This window comes from Heptranchias perlo, chromosome 30, assembly GCF_035084215.1.
Source record: "Heptranchias perlo isolate sHepPer1 chromosome 30, sHepPer1.hap1, whole genome shotgun sequence".
NCBI classification, from domain to species: Eukaryota; Metazoa; Chordata; class Chondrichthyes; order Hexanchiformes; family Hexanchidae; genus Heptranchias; species Heptranchias perlo.
The window spans coordinates 32,237,446-32,249,953 of record NC_090354.1 but is presented as its reverse complement, the minus strand read 5'-3'; the positions used below and the strand labels follow the sequence as shown (position 1 = coordinate 32,249,953).

Here is a 12,508-nt window from a genome sequence, read left to right as displayed (position 1 = left end):
ACATGTCAGTTGCACATGACTGGTGCACATGTCAGTTGCACATGTCTGGTGTACATGTATGGTACACATGTCTGGTATACATGTCCAGTGCACATGTCTGGTATACATGTCCAGTGCACATGTCTGGTATACATGTCCAGTGCACATGTCAGTTGCACATGACTGGTGCACATGTCCGGTGCACATGTCCGGTGCATACATGACCAGTGCACATGTCTGGTGCACATGACCGGTGCACATGTTTGATGCACATGTCCGGTGCACGCGTCCGGTACATATGTCTGGGCACATGTCTGGTGCATACGTCCGGTGCACATGACTGGTGCACATGTCTGGTGCATTTGGGCCTGAAATTCCACAGATCTTCCGTCAGCTTCCGCTGGAGTTAAGCACGTTAAGTATTTGTACTGGAACTGTGCTGCTCAGAACATCTGCTCTCTAGAGAATGTCTTACTGTAACTTTACAGGCTGTGATTTGACAGGTTGATGGAACAAAAGGATGTAAATGTAGATGGAGTTTCTCTCACCATTGAGTTCCAACAACCTGGATGAGCTTTTTAATGGCTTATCACATCCATCTTCAGGCCTGTTTCTGGCCCTAAGTCATCACTATAAAGGCCGTTTGAATACTATCAGCAGCTGCTTATCAAACAATGAATGGTTAGCTAATTGGACTATCAGTCCATCTCACCAACCCATCCACCAGTCCATCTCACCTACCCACCATTGGTCCAACTTAACTACCCATCCATTGGTCCATTTCCCCTAACCACAAATTGGTCCATCTCTCCTACCAATCCATCGGTCCGATTACCCTACCCATTCATCAGTCCATCTCCCCATTCACCCATCAGCCTATCTCATCTCATCATTCACCAGTCCACCTCCCCTACCCATCGATCAGACCATCTCCCCTACCCACCTCTTGTTCCATCTCACCTATCCATCCATTGGTCCATCTCCCCCTACCCATCAATCGGTCCATCTCCCTTACCCACCATTGGTCCATCTCCCCTACCGACCATTGGTCCATCTCCCCTACCCACCATTGGTCCATTTCCCCTACCCACCATTGGTCCATCTCCCCTACCCATCATTGATCCATTTCCCCTACCCACCCATTGGTCCATCTCCCCTACCCATCATTGATCCATTTCCCCTACCCACCCATTGGTCCATCTCCCCTACCCATCATTGATCCATTTCCCCTACCCACCATTGGTCCATCTCCCCTACCCATCATTGATCCATCTCCCCTACCCAACCATTGGTCCATCTCCCCTACCCACCATTGGTCCATCTCCCCTACCCACCAAGTGGTCCATCTCCCCTACCCATCAATCGGTCCATCTCCCCTACCCACCATTTGTCCATCTCCCCTACCCATCATTGATCCATTTCCCCTACCCACCATTGGTCCATCTCCCCTACCCATCATTGATCCATCTCCCCTACCCAACCATTGGTCCATCTCCCCTACCCACCATTGGTCCATCTCCCCTACCCACCAAGTGGTCCATCTCCTCTACCCATCAATCGGTCCATCTCCCCTACCCACCATTTGTCCATCTCCCCTACCCATCATTGATCCATTTCCCCTACCCACCATTGGTCCATCTCCCCTACCCACCATTGGTCCATCTCCCCTACCCATCATTGATCCATTTCCCCTACCCACCAAGTGGTCCATCTCCTCTACCCATCAATCGGTCCATCTCCCCTACCCACCATTGGTCCATCTCCCCTACCCATCGTTGATCCATTTCCCCTACCCACCATTGGTCCATCTACCCTAGCCACCATTGGACCATCTCCTCTACCCATCGATTGGTCTATCTCATCTACCTCTCCAACTTCCCATGATTCCCAACCTTGATACATTTTCAAGTCCAATCACCCTGAATCCTGTTAGTTGATAGAAACTTGTCCCTTTTTGAACCCCTTCCAGATTTAAAAATTCCTGGTGTGTGCTGGGAGCCCATATTGCAAAATTGCACAGACGGTGATTTATGGTCCATTACATTTTACTGTTACACCATGTGCAGGCTGGTCTGTAAATAATGTAAATTGATTGGATCTGTACCCAGCAACAGAACGTTGGCAGAAGAAAGAAGGGTAGAGGGAGAACAGAGAAGTAGTCACTGATGTTTGAGGTACATTTCACAGGTTAGCCAGTGCCAATGGGGAAATTAGTGGTTGGACATTTGTGAAGGCTAGGAATGGAGCATGCTGACCTCTGCACCCGAATTCCAGATGTGCGCGACTATTCGCGCAAAGATCTATGCCGGGAATGCTAAGTCAGAAAATTTACTCTTGTAACTATAGCTGCAGAGTACAAGTTAGCCACAATGTTGTCACTTTGCTCAGAATGCATTGTATGTGATGAAATTGTTCCAAGTTACAGCAGAGGATGGCGCTTCTTCCTCCTGACACTGTCAAATATTACATTGATCTTCTTTTATTCCCGTCTAAGGATTGTTTTCCTTTTCTCTTCTTTTTAGGGTTCAGTTTTGTCATTCACAACACTTTGCAGCTGTCCAAGGTTTATCCTTTAGGCTCCCGGGTAGATTCTTCCAACTTCAACCCTCAGGAGATGTGGAACGGCGGCTGCCAACTGGGTCAGACTCTCTCACACCTGCCCGCGTTATTCACGTGTGTAACTGGGACATTGCTATTGGTGCTTGCTTCAGTTCTGGAGATCAGCAGTGCTGCACAGGGAAATAGGAGCTTTGCAAATTCAACCACAGAGTGAAGGAATTTATTGCTGCACTGCATACCCAATCTGATGTGACCCCCCAAGTAATCCAATTCCAATTAAGTCATCAGGTGCCTGAAGTTAGCCCAGTATGGGCACTTTTCACAAGACCACAAGTGAGGCTCAGCTGAGAAAGACCCTCCGGCCCATTTAATCCCATCCATCCAGGATATCCATCCTGCCATCTTCCTATTAGCATCCAACTGTTTCTTAAATAATACAGTATCCAGGCCTCAATCATCCTTCCTGGCGATCCTGTTACAGCAGTTTGACACTCCTGGCATCTGTCCTAAACTTGCCCTTCACGTCCCTGTCCCTGTGCCCTGTTTTATCTGAACGTATTGTTCGAGGTTTACTCTCTGTATCTCAATACCTTTGAGCTCCTCTTAGTTTAGCTACGTCTGCCCTCGATGAAGAACGACATTACCTGTGTATGGGATCCATAGTTTACATGCACTACCACTTTTACAGTGCCAGCTGGGCTCAGTTGGTAGAACTCTAATCTGAGTCAGAAGGTTGTGGGTTCAAGCCCTGCTCCAGGACTTGAGCATATAATCTAGGCCGACACTTCCGTGCAGTGCTGAGGAGGTGCTGCACAGTCAATTAATTATTTTTAAAAATCCCACAAACAGCGAATGAATGAATAACCCGTCAATCTGTTTGTGGTTGTATTTGGTTGGGGGAGGAATGTGGCCAAGACACCAGGAGAACTTCTTTGCATAATACCACTGGGTCTTTAGTGTTCAACTAAACACAGTCTTGGTTTAACCTCTCACCTGAAAGATGATTCCTCTGACAAAGGAGCAATGTCACTGCTGCACTGAAGTCTCAGCCTGGATTATATGCTCCAGTCCTGGCGTGGAGTTTGAACCTAAAACCTTATTGACAGCAAGGCAAGAGTACTACTAACTGAGCCAAGCTGACAAGTATTTCCCGAAGGATTTGTATTATCTATAATTTAAACCTGCATTATGTTTCAAAAAATACATGGGGCCCGTTTTTCAAGGAGACAAAAGTACTTGGATCAGTGATAGGTTAGACCTGGGACTGAAAGTTGTACGGGTAAAAACAGACAAAAAAGAAAGAATTTGCAATCACATCACACCTTTCACATCCTCAGGACGTCCCAAAGTGCTTCACAGCCAATGAATTGCCATTAAAGAGTAATCACTATTGTTTTGTAGGCAAACATGGGCAGCCAATATGTGACATAGCAAGATCCCACAAAAAGCAATGAGATGAATGGCCTGTTTTTGGAGTTGTTGACAGAGAGATAAATCTTAGTTAGGACAGAATACTCAGGAGCAAAACATATCACACAATAAATGGAACTTCAAACAGAATGTTAAAGTTCAAGTCATCTAAAGGATTACTTTGGAATTCAATGAAAGCCTTTTTTCCATTTGAAGCATACTAATCACTATATAATATTCTAATCACTCTATAATATATATCTTCATCTCTTACAGTGGCCCTGAATTTCCAGAAGCCTGGAACGGAGATGGATCTAAACAAAGGGAAGTTTCGACAGAATGGTCGGTCCGGTTACATCCTGAAGCCCAGTTTCATGAGGGACAGGTCCATTGAATTTGACCCTTTAAGACCAGTAGCAGGAACAGGCCTCAACAGGAAGCAGCTTACAATCGATGTAAACTTCTTTCAATACTAGTTTCATTAATCCCTGAGCAGTGTGTATTTGGGATGAGAGAATCATAGAAAATTTACGGCACAGAAGGAGGCCATTCGGCCCATCATGCCCGTGCCAGCTGAAAATGAGCCACCAAGCCTAATCCCACTTTCCAGCACTTGGTCCGTAGCCCTGTACTTTTTAAATGAGTTGCACATCCAAGTACTTTTTAAATGAGTTGAGGGTTTCTGCCTCTACCACCCTCTCAGGCAGTGAGTTCCAGACCCCCACCACCCTCTGGGTGAAAAAAGTCCTCCTCAGCTCCCCTCTAATCCTTCTACCAATCACTTTAAATCTATACCCCCTGGTTATTGACCTCTTTGCTAAGGGAAATAGGTCCTTCCTATCCACTCTATCGAGGCCCCTTATAATTTTATACACCTCAATTAAACCTCCCCTCTGCCCCCTCTGTTCCAAAGAGAACAACCCCAGCCTATCCAATCTTTCCTCATAGCTAAAATTCTCCAGTCCTGGAAACATCCTCGTAAATCTCCTCTGTACCCTCTCTAGTGCAATTACATCCTTCCTAGAATCATAGAATCATAGAAAGGTTACAGCACGGAAGGAGGCCATTCGGCTCATCGAGTTCATGTCGGCTCTATACAAGAGCAATCCAACAAGTCCCACTCCCCTGCTCTATCCGTGTAAATTTTTTCATTTCAAGTACTTATCCAGTTCCCTTTTGAAAGCCATGATTTAATCTGCCTCCACCACCCCCTCAGGCAGCACATTCCAGATCCTAAACACTCGCTGTGTAAAAAAGTTTTTCCTCATGTCACCTTTGGTTCTTTTGCCAATCACCTTAATCTATGCCTTCTGGTTCTTGACCCTTCCATGGGAACAGTGTCTCTCTGTCTAGACCCTTCATGATTTTGAATACCTCAATCAAATCTCCTCTCAACCTTCTCTGTTCCAAGGAGAACAATCTCAGCTTCTCCAGTCTATCCTTGTAACTTAAGTCCCTCACCCCTGGAATTATTCTAGTAAATCTCCTCTGCACCCTCTCTAAGGCCTTCACATCCTTCCTAAAGTGCGGTGCCCAGAACTGGACACAATATTCCAGTTGTGGCCGAACCAGTGTTTTATAAAGGTTCATCATGGCTTCCTTGCTTTATTACTCTGCCTCTATTTATAAAGCCCAGGACCCCATATGCTTTTTTAACCGCTTTCTCAACCTGCCCTGCCACCATCAACATTTAGTGCGCATATATCCCCAGATCGCTCTGTTCCTCTACCCCTTTTAGAATTGTGCCCCTCTAGTTTATATTGCCTCTCCTGATTTTTCCTACCGAAATGCATCACCTCGCATTTTTCTGCATTAAACTTCATCTGCCACGTGTCCGCCCATGCCACCTGCGTGTCTCTATCCTCTTGAAATCTATCACTATACTCCTCACTGTTCACTACACTTCCTGTAATGTGGTGACCAGAACTGTACACAGTACTCAATCTGTGGTCTAACCAGTGTTTTATACAGTTCTAGCATAACCTTCCTGTTCTTATATTCTGTGCCTCAGCTAATAAATGAAAGTATTCCATATGCCTTTTTAACCACCTTATCTACCTAACCTGCTACCTTCAGGGATCTGTGGACATGCACTCCAAGGTCCCTCACTTCCTCTACACCTTTCAGTATCCTCCCATTTATTGTGTATTCCCTTGCCTTGTTTGCCCTCCCCAAATGCATTACCTCACACTTCTCCAGATTGAATTCCATTTGCCACTTTTCTGCCCACCTGACCAGTCCATTGATATCTTCCTGCAGTCTACAGCTTTCCTCCTCACTACCAACCAATTTTTAGCCAATTTTTGTATCATCTGCAAACTTCTTAATCATGCCCCCTACATTTAATTCCAAATCATTAATATATCACAAAAAGCAAGGGACCCAGTACTGAGCCCTGCGGAACTCAACTGGAAACAGCCTTCCAGTCACTAAAACACCCATCGACCATTACCCTTTGCTTCCTGCCACTGAGCCAATTTTGGATCCAACTTGCCACTTTCCCCTGGATCCCATGGGCTTGTACTTTTTTGACCAGTCTGCCATGTGGGACCTTGTCAAAAGCCTTGCTAAAATCCATGTAGACCACATCAAATGCACTACCCTCATCGACCCTCCTTGTTACCTCCTCAAAAAGTTCAATCAAGTTAGTCAGACACAACCTTACCTTAACAAATCCATGCTGACTGTCCTTGATTAACCCGTGCCTTTCTAAGTGACGGTTTATCCTGTCCCTCAGAATTGATTCCAATAATTTGCCCACCACCGAGGTTAGACTGACTGGCCTATAATTACTCGGTGTATCCTCCCTCCCTTCTTAAACAACGGTACAACATTAGCAGTCCTCCAATCCTCAGGCACCACATCTGTGAGGATTGGATAATGATGGTCAGAGCCTCTGTTATTTCCTCCCTTGCTTCTTTTAACAGTCTGGGATACATTTCATTCGGCCCTGGTGATTTATCTACTTTCAAAGATGCTAAACCCCTTAACACTTCCTCTCTCACTATGTTTATCCCATCCAATATTTCACACTCCTCCTCCTTAACTACAATCCCTGCATCGTCCCCTCCTTTTTGTGAAGACAGACGCAAAGTATTCATTAAGAACCATACCCACATCTTCCACCTCCACACATAGTTTACCTTTTTGATCTCTGATAGGCCCAACTCTTTCCTTAGTTATCCTCTTGCTCTTAATGTATTTATAAAACATCTTTGGGTTTTCCTTGATTTTATTTGCTAATATTTTTTCATGTCCTCTCTTTGTTTTCCTAATTTCCTTTTTAATTTCACCCCTGCACTTTTTATACCCCTCTAGGCTTTCTGCAGTATTGAGTTCTCAGTGTCTGATATAAGCTTCCTTTTTCTGCCTTATCTTACTCTGTATGCTCCTGGTCATCCAGGGGGCTCTAGATTTGGCAGTTCCTCCCTTTTTCTTTGTGGGAACATGTTTACTCTGAACCCCTTGAATCTCCCCCTTGAATGCCTCCCACTGCTCTGACACTGATTTACCTTCAAGTAGCTGTTTCCAGTCCACTTTTGCTAAATCACTTCTCAGCTTAGTAAAATTGGCCTTTCCCCAAAGTGAGAACTTTTACTCCTGTTCTATCTTTGTCCTTTTCCATAATCCTAAAACGAACTGAAGAGATTCCAAACTCAGATCAGTTCAGCTTGAATACATATAGATTTCTTAACAGTTGACAGCTCTTGTACTTTTAGCAGAGGAAACATTAAGTTAATTCCTATTGATTTCTGTTCAGAGTGAAGGCAACACTCTTGACCTAAATCTGAGCAAAGGGTCTAATTGACCTTTGACTCTAGTATAAAATATGGGCCCCTTCACTGCGGCACAGAATGAGAAAATAACCCTTCACTCCAATATAACACAATTGGACCCTTCATTCTGATAAGACATGTCTGTTGCTGGCCCTTAATGAGCCTCTGCTTTCCATCACCGTCCCCTGCTGGATCCCATGATCTCAGACCCTTTTTCTCTTTTTCTCTGGTACCCACATGAAGTGCCATTCTTCATCTCTCCCCATGTCTTGATGCAAACCCACTCTCCCTGTCCCTTTCTCTAACTCTCTGAGTATCTCTTCATCTCTTCTGTCTCTGACTCTCCTGTCCCTCTCTTCCTCTCACTCTTTTTCTTATTCTTTCTTTTTGTCTCTTTCTCTCTCTTCCTATCCACTTAGGGAGCACATTCCAGCCTATTACTGCCTCCAATGGATCCCCACTCTCTTTCTCTCTGTTTCTCCTCTCACTCACTCAATGGATTCCCACTCTCTCTCTCTTTATCTCTCTCTCGCTCTCTCCCTCTCTGTGTCTCTCTCTCTAACTCTCTGTATGTCTCTCTCTGTCTCTCGCTCTCTCTCTGTGTCTCTCTCTCTGTCTGTCTCTCTCCCTGTTTCTCCCTGTGTCTCTATCTCTCTCTCTATGTCTCTCTCTTTCTCTCTGTATCTCTTTCTCTCTGTCTCTCTCTTTCTCTCCCTGTGTGTCTCTCTCTCTCTATCTCTCTCTCTGTCTCTCTCACTCTGTCTCTGTCTCTCTTTCTGTCTGTCTCTCTGTCGTTCTCTCTCTGTCTCACTCTGTCCCTCTCTCTCTCTTTGTCTCTCTATCTATCTCTCTCTGTCTTTCTCTCTCTCTCTGTCTCTCTCTCTCTCTCTCTCACTCTCTCTCTCCCTTCCTCTGTCTCTCTCAGGTTCCTATCTCTGGTGAATTACAGTGTACCCCATGTTGTAATACCCCAAGTTCTCAGATTGGTCTCTTCTTTTTCAGGTTATTTCAGCTCAGCAGCTCCCTAAAGTGAATAAGGATAAAAAGAATTCCATAGTGGATCCCCTAGTGCGTGTGGAGGTTCACGGTGTTCCAGATGATAACGCCATGAAAAAGACCGGACATGTCGAAAATAACGGTAAGATGCTGATGTGCGTTCAACACCTGTCTGATAGGAGTTATACTGACAATGGCGTGCCTGAGGATCTCGATAGTATCGTGGCTATTAACTATTCTGTACTGAAGCCCTGCACTTGGGTAGCTGATTGGCTGATTGGTATTCATTGGCTTGTGTCAGAGCTTCCAGGAGCTTTTGATGTACCTCAGTAATATCAACACCAGGATTGGGTCAGCACAGGTCACGCAAATTATCCTTGCACAGGGTCAGACCCGCGACAGAACTCAATTGGTAAAGGCCGTGTGCCGTACAGTTCTGTGGGTTCCAGGTTCAATCCCTAATCTATGCTGACTCAACTGATCGCGACTGGATTGGTGGAGAAGGCCATTACTGTTGGCCTCATCACCCCTGGAGTAGCGTGATCCCCTCCCCAGTTGTGATACATTGTTGGGAGCCCGTCCTCTCCGGAGAGGGGAAATGTGCCGGGGGACTCATTTCTGTGCTGCACAATAGAATTTTCAACAACAAATAGGACTGCACCCTTGTAAATCTTCCAGAAAGTGACGAACGTTTCTCAGCCATTTCTGAGATACTTGAAGTGTAAATGGGTGTCCTGGGATGGGGCGGATTGCTGGAATTCTATCAGACGGTTAACAGTTCCTGTATATTTTTGTTGAATGGCAGGTTTTAATCCGGTTTGGAATGAAGTTCTCCGGTTTACAATCAGTGTTCCCGACCTGGCACTGATCCGATTCGTGGTTGAAGATTATGACACAGCTTCCAGCAATGACTTCATCGGACAGTTTACTCTCCCGTTCACAAGCGTTAAAGAAGGTAATCCCCAACTTTACCCCCACCCCCCGACACCGCCCCCCCCCCACCCCGACACCGCCCCCTCCCCAACTTTACCCCCCCCCCGACACCTCCCCCTCCCCACCCCGACACCGCCCCCTCCCCAACTTTACCCCCCCCCCCCGACACCGCCCCCTCCCCACCCCACCCCGACACCGCCCCCTCCCCAACTTTACCCCCCCCCCCACCCCGACACCGCCCCCTCCCCAACTTTACCCCCACCCCCCCACCCCGACACCGCCCCCTCCCCAACTTTACCCCCCCCCCCACCCCGACACCGCCCCCCCAACCCCGACACCCCCCCCCCCACCCCGACACCCCCCCCCCCACCCCGACACTGCCCCCTCCCCACCCCGACACCGCCCCCTCCCCCTCCCCACCCTGACACTGCCCCCTCCCCACCCCGACACTGCCCCCTCCCCACCCCGACACCGCCCCCTCCCCCTCTGACATTGCCCCTCCCCCTCTGACATTGCCCCTCCCCCTCTGACACTGCCCCTCCCCCTCTGACATTGCCCCTCCCCCTCTGACACTGCCCCTCCCCCTCTGACATTGCCCCTCCCCCTCTGACACTGCCCCTCCCCCTCTGACACTGCCCCTCCCCCTCTGACACTGCCCCTCCCCCTCTGACATTGCCCCTCTCTGCCCTGATACCTCTCCCTCGATGCTCTGACCAGCCCCTCTGACACTGCCCGTGGAGTCTGAGCTAGAGTTGGATTGGGTGCAGTGAAGGTGCTTCGTTTGTGTCAATGCTTCAATCTCCAAGGTACAAAAGAACGTATGAAATAGGAGCAGGAGGAGGCCATTCGGCCCCTCGAGCCTGCTCCACCATTCAACAAGATCATGGCTGATCTTCCACCTCAACTCCATTTTCCTGCCTGATCCCCATATCCCTTGGTGCCTTTACTATCTAGAAATCTATGGATCTCTGTTTTGAATGTACTCAATGACTGAGCCTCCACAGCCCTCTGGGGTGGAGAATTCCAAAGATTCACCTCTGAGTGAATTTCTCCTCATCTCAGTCCTAAATGGCCGACCCCTTATTCTGAGACTGTGACCCCTGGTTCTAGACTCCCCAGCCAGGGGAAACATCCTCCCTGCATCTACCCTGTCGAGCCCTGTTAAAATTCTGTATGTTTCAATCAGTTCACCTCTCATTCTTCTAAACTCTAGAGAATACAGGCCTAGTCTACTCAATCTCTCCTCATACGACAATCCCGCCATCCCAGGAATCAGTCTGGTGAACCTTCGCTGCACTCCCTCTGTGGCAAATATATCCTTTCTTAGGCAAGGAGACCAAAATTGTACACAATACTCCAGGTGCGGTCTCACCAAGACCCTGTATAATTGCAGTAAACCATCTTTACTCCTGTTCTCAAATCCTCTTGCAATAAAGGCCAAGGTAAGTTTACGCTTTTTGTTTTCAGGAAGTTGGCTGCAAAGTCCGATCCCAGTGTGCCTCTGAAGATGTTGGGGAGCAGTCCGCGTGACTTTCCTCCGTCTTTCCTCAAATGTAATATTTTTATCTCCTTTTTAACAATTATTTAACATCCAACTGAGCTGCAGTAGATGCAGCGCTGACGCTGTCTGAAGTTACTACTGAAGGTAATAAGAGAGTAAGACAGCGGGCTGTGTGGAGTGGGCTATTGCAGGGTCCACGCCCCTGTCCTGCACCGAGGTGGCCCCTTTAATAAATGTTTCTGTTTATGCCCGCAGGCTATCGACACATCCACTTGCTCTCCAGAGACGCAGCCTCCCTCTCACCAGCAACTCTCTTTGTCCGGATCAGGATGAAGGACATATAACACGGATCGTACAAGGTCACATCGCACTCTGACTGCCTGACACAAACTGTCACTCTCCCCACCCCACGTACCTCCCCAGTGCAAACCACAGCAAGGCAAGGGGAGCGGGGCTGGGGATTGGAGACTGAAAATGAAATGATTTTTTTGCCTTCCTGTCAATGGGCCCTGTGGACAGTAATACTGCGTCGGTATTTTAAAATGCTAACACGAGTTTCAAATTAGGTGCGTGGATTGAACACGGAGTAGTGAATTAGAGCAACGTGTAGAGTATTTTTTACAGAATTATTTTTACATGGCTGATGCAGAAGGTGAAAGCTCTGCCTGATTTGTAAAATAACCTTTTTGTCTTTGTTCAAGAGCTTGTACCTTACGTTTACACTAACACCATTAGTGTGCTAGAAAGTCCCGACCGAGCAGCGAAGGGAGAATGGTTAGGAAGGTGACTGACTGCAGGGTCAGAGAGGTAGGTGTTAAGGGCAGGGGAGAGAGATAGCAAGGGGGAGGTGGTTAAGGGGAGTCCCTGAGTGTGGGGCTGAAGGACCTGGCACTGAAAGTGGAGCAGAGAGACATAGGAAGTGCAGAGGGAGGGTGTGTGTTAGAGTATGTTACAGAGGGAGAGTGTGTGTTAGAGCATGTTACAGAGGGAGGGTGTGTGTTAGAGCATGTTACAGAGGGAGGGTGTGTGTTGGAGCATGTTACAGAGAAAGGGTGTGTGTTGCAGAATGTTACAGAGGGAGGGTGTGTGTTGGAGTATGTTACAGAGGGAGGGTGTGTGTTGGAGAATGTTACAGAGGGAGGGTGTGTGTTGGAGTATGTTACAGAGGGAGGGTGTGTGTTGGAGTATGTTGCAGAGGGAGGGTGTGTGTTGGAGTATGTTACAGAGGGATGGTGTGTGTTGGAGCATGTTACAGAGAGAGGGTGTGTGTTGGAGCATGTTACAGAGAGAGGGTGTGTGTTGGAGAATGTTACAGAGAGAGGGTGTGTGTTGGAGAATGTTACAGAGGGAGGGT

At 47.4% G+C, this 12,508-nt stretch overlaps 1 protein-coding gene across 1 annotated transcript in view; it reads left to right on the top strand.

Moving 5' to 3' along the window:
* Positions 1-12,019, top strand: part of LOC137300037 (1-phosphatidylinositol 4,5-bisphosphate phosphodiesterase delta-3-like) — an 85,393-nt gene extending 73,374 nt beyond the window's left edge. The window contains exons 11-15 of the mRNA XM_067969128.1: positions 2,502-2,618; positions 4,225-4,403; positions 8,727-8,862; positions 9,526-9,675; positions 11,410-12,019. Coding sequence (XP_067825229.1) covers positions 2,502-2,618; positions 4,225-4,403; positions 8,727-8,862; positions 9,526-9,675; positions 11,410-11,498 — 671 coding nt within the window. The 3' untranslated portion in view covers positions 11,499-12,019. The remainder of the gene's footprint in view (positions 1-2,501; positions 2,619-4,224; positions 4,404-8,726; positions 8,863-9,525; positions 9,676-11,409) is intronic.
* Positions 12,020-12,508: the final 489 nt, after the last annotated feature.